We start from the raw sequence: 6,843 nt of genomic DNA, 5'->3' as shown, positions 1-6,843 counted from the left end.
ATTTTCGAAAGAATGGCATTATAGTTACAATATTTTTATCTTTATGCGTTTCTGATTTACACTTTCCGTTTTAAACCAACGAATTGCCGTGTTTTTGTTCAATGGCTGTCATCGGTAGATATTGCCGTATGTGTTATCTGCATTCCATTCGAAATATCCATTGTCGTTCGGAATATGACATTTAAGTATGCCATCGTTTGCAAACTATTTCGATTCCTTACGCATGCTGTTGTGATGCCATCCGGTTTCATGTTAGCAGTAATTGCATTCCACCGGAAAAGAAAACTAGGGAATCCCCATGGCAGACAATTTACACTAGAGAGGGCACACATTGCTTGTTTTGTAGTTCTAATAATAGCAGGGCGTATCTCCGTACCAAGTGTTTATTTTTATGGTGCTGTAGAAACTGGAACCCCGGATGTAGAACGTTACCAGTGTACAGTCGATCCGGAAGAGTTTATGTCATCTTATTTTATTATATTCATTGTTTTTTAGCGGTTTTATTGAATATTTTATACCTAATTTGCATTATCGCATATTCAATTGTTATAAAGATAATTACGAGCCAGATCAGTAGTAGGTTCTCTACAAGGCTGCAGACAAATGTCTATTTACCAAAAAAGCAACAGTGATCAAAAGGAAAAACCACGTGATAAAACTGAAAAACCGAATGACAGTCTTAAATACTCGCGGAATATTTCACTTTTATGCATTGCGGCATCAACTATGTCCTATATTGGATATTTGTTAACTGTGATCAGTTTTCTAATTGATTTTATCAACCCAGGCACTACTGACTCCTTTAAATCCGTGTCGGCCATTTTGTACAGAGGATTTTTCATTAGTAGTGCGGGATATCCTGTCGTTTATCTGTTTCTGGAAAGACAGTTCAGAGTGGAATGTAAAAACGTTTATTCAAAACTGTTTGGAAAATGTTGTTGGAGCAAGAAAATAACGATTACCGTATAAATGTCTTCAGAGCAGGAACATAACTACAACTGACCGTGCAAGGGCTGTATAGCCAGTCAATGTAGTTTAAAACTTTCGTAATCATCATAACTATTAACGTATAAATGCCGTCAGAGCAAGAATATAACTACAACCCACCGTGCAAGGGCTGTATAGCCAGTCAATGTAGTTTAAAACTTTCGTAATCATCATAACTATTAACGTATAAATGCCGTCAGAGCAAGAATATAACTACAACCCACCGTGCAAGGGCTGTATAGCCAGTCAATGTAGTTTAAAACTTTCGTAATCATCATAACTATTAATGTATAAATGCCGTCAGAGCAAGAACATAACTACAACTGACCGTGCAAGGACTGTATAGCCAGTCAATGTCGTTAGAAACTTCCACCATCAGCATAACTATGACCGTATAAATCTAAAATCTTATTCTATCGAAACTCATAACAAGATCAGTGTTCTATCTTTTGATCAGTTGGTAATGGTCCATAACATAAATTGTAAGTGTTCTCATATAATTGTAAGTGCTTCTATCTGTCAATATTAAAGTCAATAGACAACTGTCGAGTTCGTCAATTCCGTCAAAATTTTTGATTTTAGAGAACATCATTCGTGTGTTTATTGGCGTCGTTCAAAATTACGAATAATGAACAACTATCTTGATCGAATGACGATCACGAAGACGCTTGGTGAACTTTAATAAAAACAACTCGAAAGAGGTCTACTTTATCTGTTATTTTAATGGCTATTTCGTTCTGTCGATTTTGTAAATAATTATATCTGACACACTTCAAGTAAAATTAAGACGGGTTATATCGTTTGATCATTGATAAACTTAAGTTTGTAATCGTGTAAAAGTATGTTGGCTTTTTTTAAGTGCCGGATTAAATAAAGTTACTTTACTTTTTTTTCCGAAAGTACTGCTAAACATTTTAAACTTTTTTCATGTTTCATTTTTTTACCGAAACAACGCACTACACGAAGGAGCTTATTGTTTGCCATCATCGACGAGAATATAAAATACAATAGAATGTGACAAGTTTACTATGCTAAATAAAGTTATCTTTATAGTATATACCTACACGGGGTTATTGTCTTATTCCTTTTTTTGAAGACTAATCAAACCTGAATTATCCCAAGTTTTAATAAAATATGGTTTAAGGCATAAAGCAATGGCTTATGTTATGTTATCATTTATCCTGATTTAAAGGCAATCTATAGAGTATACAAACATTTAATTCGTGCTTTAATGTCAATAAAAGTAGTTCTTTATACTTTTCTATCTGTCTTTATTTTTAAAGTTTAAGCAATAACAACTCTCCGTGTATTAGGGTAACATTAATACCGTTTATTTTCTCAATTCACTCTGTTCAACCGAAAATAAATTATCCTAGATGCTTATTAAAACCAAACAACAAATTGGCAGTATTTGGCCACAGCCTTTAATATTATTATTCTCATAATTTATACATGTTGTATATAACTGAAAAATGAGGTTACCCGCATATTGCTGATTATGGCAACCGTACTGTCATATATATATATATATATAAATTACTACCACAGATAATGGTAACTGAAGATAGGATTAAAACAATTTGGAAATCACCGTGGGAACACAGGTGATGGATCGAAACCCTTACATTGTTCATCTAGATCTGTAGTAAATGATCCTATTCATAAAACAAAATGTTTTTTGGTGAAGCGAATTATGCAAATCACAGGCCTAATAAATTCAAAGTCTTTGTTGGAAGGTTTGATACTTCGATCAGACTTCTTCACAGGTCCTGTCTGTCCATTTGGCCAACTACATATGGGTGTTCAAACAAATGACAACTGAAACATCACCTGAAATTATAGATTACAACACAGGCAGTATCTTATTCTAATACATTGTATTTACAATAAATATACATTTTGGGAGGAGGGAGGGATTTTGAATAAAATTTTCCTCTGATAACAAGTTATTTAAGCAGCCTCTCCTGTTGGACCCGAATTAAAAAAGGATCGTGACGTCAAATTGTATGGTTCACTAACCACCAATGAAATTTGAGTTTTCTTAAACTCACTAATAACCAACCAATGTAATAGTACAGCGCACCGTACTTAAATTCTATTATCCCAGATGCTTATTAAAACCAAACAACAAATTGGCAGTATTTGGCCACACCCTTTAATATTATTATTCTCATAATTTATACATGTTGTATATAACTGAAAAATGAGGTTACCCGCATATTGCTGATTATGGCAACCGTACTGTCATATATATATATATAAATTACTACCACAGATAATGGTAACTGAAGATAGGATTAAAACAATTTGGAAATCACCATGGGAACACAGGTGATGGATCGAAACCCTTACATTGTTCAATTAGATCTGTAGTAAATGATCCTATTCATAAAACAAAATGTTTTTTGATGCAGCGAATTATGTCAGATTGACAGTGAAACAGAATAATGATTCATTGTCAACCGCCATATAATGGAGGTTCGCTGCCAAGCTGTGAGCCAAATACATCCACAATAAATCAAAGCAAACTTCAAGTTACATGTACATGTAACTACATGTACTAGAAAAGTTGCTAAAAAAATCGTAAAAAACTGTATATATCTACAGTAAAAATTTACACAAGATCAATTATACAAAGTTTGTCTTAGGTTACAATATTGTATTTATATCACTGAGACAAAAACACAAAACAAAACAACATATTTCATACTTATATATCAGTAGAGGGGAAAACATGACCATTGGTTTTAAGCATGAAAAACTCTTTTTTTTTTAAATATTGTTATTTTCTATAACAGACAAATGCACCCCATCAGATTTATACATTTTTTCAGTCCTAGAAATGTTTGGATAGCATATTAAACAATAACCACCTGATTCCAATATATAGTTAGCTACTGCATTATTAACCCTGTATCTACACTTTCCATTACCTTACCAACATTAGAATATCTCCATTTAAACGAGGCAACATGGGACCACACAATTTTAGTGTTAGGAAAGTCCTTTGAAATAAAGGTCATAGCTTGTATCAACTTTTCTCTTCAGTCTTTAGTTTTTATATTCCCTAAATCATTAGCACCTACATGTACGACTAGGAATTTACGACTGGAGGATGTTATATTTTTTATTATTCTTATTTGTCTTCGAAGCTGACTTGTAACCATGCCCGATTTCCCTTGACACCAAATTTCTGTATTTAATCTGTCAAGACAGAGGTTAGTCCCACCCTTTCTATAACTTACTGCTAATTAATAGGCAGCTTTGAACAACTTAACTGCATAACTGGAGGAACAAACAAGTGAAACTGCTTGATACTGCTCACTGATGATACCCCTGCCACAAGTGGATAATATTAATAGTCTAAACACTTAATAGAGGAATGCGAGTAATTTGCTTGAAACAAATATGCTAAAAATTGCACAATCCATACAATGGTATTGGTCATACATTTATAAACCAAACAATTTTCTGAACTCATTAAAGGCCAATACACCTCTTTGATATGTTGTTTAGGTACATGTACTTTGGGCAACTGAACTATCTACAAGGGACCCAATTATAGTTTGAAATTAATGTTTAAATCTTCTGGTATTCCTGCTGGGGTCGTTCTAGCTGTTGATTTGGTCTTATTTGCGAAGGCAAATTATATTGCTGGAATTGACAGTTTATAACTGAGTGATCACCATGACATTGTATACATGCATGACTACATTGACAAAATGAATTGAAACATTTTCCCTTATAATTAAAGGCATAGCACTTCGACGTTTTAACCACATTTCTATTAGCAGAAAATGTATTTTAACCAGAAGAAACTACATGTACTTCCAAATTTTGTGTGCCAATACTATCAGCCATATATAATAACCAAAGCTCTGGACCTACTATAGCCTATGAACTTGCCGGATCCAGTGTTTTTCGCAACCTAAATTGCTCATCATATAACTTCCAACCTAAATTATTAGGATTTCTTTTTGCACCCAAACGTACAACTGACATGTATTTAAGTAATTCTTGTAATCTACCTGAATGCACAGTACAATATACACTAACACAAATGATAAATGCTGATGTCCATTGGTCAATAGACCCAATTTTGTTTTGCATATTTTCTGTTTGCACAATAAATTCACCTCCTCTAAAAACAAGCTTTTGTGTAGCCTGTTGAGTATTGTTAATTAACAAAATGCCTAAATCAATAAATTCCCTTTTAATAATTTTTTCTCTAATACTTTGAGAAACATTAAAAGCAATATTAGCATGCATGCTGGGTATCTGAATAGGGTGATCAAAAGTACTAAATGGCATTGTAAAACTTGAGGCACCATTAGCATTACCTAAGGAATGTTCTGGAGGATCTTGACTGGTAATAATGTTGCACACTCTTTGGTCTGGTAGTGGTACTCTTGAGTATAACAGGGTATTAGCTGTGCTTGTCATATCGACTGGCCCTGTACTTGCGCTGGTATATATGCCTTCCCCTGTCTGTGAAAACATTGGGTATGTACCAGTAGAACTAGTAATGGGTATGAATGGTGTACCAGTATCAACTGTAGGCAACTGTGGTGCAGTTACTGACATAGTGTCAGGTACTCTCTGGTTAGCATTTTTCCTTGCTGATGCAGCAGCCACTATTGGCAAATTTCCTTTTCCTGGCAGACCGCCTGAGCTGTGCTGACATGACTCCTAAAAGAATAACTAGAATTAAAAAATATAACACTGTCTGAATATTCGGTTAATCCAGATTGATTATTGCTTGATTAAATGTCCAGTAGAAAATATCACACATGTGACGTGTAATTAATATACTTAGCAAAATACTGATGTATCACAAAATAGCTAAATTAGATTAAATAGGCTGTGACCGGTTTTTTATTTAAAAGAAGACAGTACAATTAATAAGGTTGCTTGAAATTCAAGTAACTCTATACTCCATTATCCATCAGGAACACCTATATTCGATAATTATTATGTTGATGTTATTGTTTACATTAAGTACCAATTGACCTCTTGTACACCGGTGAAACTCTTTCATAGAAGGCGAAACAACGGAGACTAGTGTATTTATTATTAATGTGGATTCTTGTTCCTCGAACAGAAGTTTGCAATAATATGCATACATGTAATGCATACGTTCCCACATCTGACACCATGTATAAAGCTGGCTTTAATAACAATACAAAGCATTATGGGTACATTCCATAAACCTTATCGCTAATCCCGGCTGACCCATCCGCTTGAACTTTTGACGTTAACAACAATCACTTTTCCATTGTGGCGTCACATATTTTGTTTTATGACGTCAACATTTTACGGGAACCTGTGTGATATCAAACAATGGCGGACAAATAGCGATAAGGTGTATTAAGTGTGTTTATAAACAATAACTAAATTAAGTATGCGGACCAGGACGCGTCTTATATATTCAAGTATTGAAACACATTAATGTGGGCGTGTAGCCACGATGATATTCTCCTTTCACATGATAATGGACACAATTAATCAACGAATTGAATATTTTCCCATGGCACCGGTTCGCATACCAACACGAAAGGTTATTTCAAAACTCGTCAGATAAAATATTTTTTTTCTAATTCTGGTAGTCCTAACATGTTACCAAGAAGCATATTTACCATCTATTTACATTTGAAAATTAGCAACGGCAACGAAAAATCATTGAAAGAAAATTCAATAAACCATGTGCTCGCCTTGTGCTTCTGTAGGTCTTTTACATGTATCCTTGTTTCAAAGTAAACATCAGTTTTACTACTTTACTTTTTCCCTGTTGAAAGAGACTCAAATCTAAACCAAACTGTTGGCACTTAAAGAAAATTAAATAAAATTAACTTTGAT

At 33.9% G+C, this 6,843-nt stretch overlaps 1 protein-coding gene across 1 annotated transcript; it reads right to left on the bottom strand.

The window, feature by feature from the left end:
• Positions 1-4,881: 4,881 nt before the first annotated feature.
• On the bottom strand, positions 4,882-6,150 carry LOC134702159 (uncharacterized). Its single transcript, XM_063563243.1, has 2 exons — positions 5,990-6,150; positions 4,882-5,676 (listed from the first exon to the last, which is right to left on the bottom strand). Exons 1-2 carry the CDS (start codon positions 6,131-6,133, stop codon positions 4,882-4,884), a joined length of 939 nt encoding a protein of 312 aa, XP_063419313.1. The 5' UTR covers positions 6,134-6,150.
• Between the last annotated feature and the right edge of the window lie 693 nt (positions 6,151-6,843).

The sequence above is a fragment of the Mytilus trossulus genome, unplaced genomic scaffold, assembly GCF_036588685.1.
Source record: "Mytilus trossulus isolate FHL-02 unplaced genomic scaffold, PNRI_Mtr1.1.1.hap1 h1tg000406l__unscaffolded, whole genome shotgun sequence".
Classification (NCBI taxonomy): domain Eukaryota; kingdom Metazoa; phylum Mollusca; class Bivalvia; order Mytilida; family Mytilidae; genus Mytilus; species Mytilus trossulus.
Note: the sequence above shows the minus strand (reverse complement) of the source record. Positions and strands in the feature narration are given on the sequence as shown.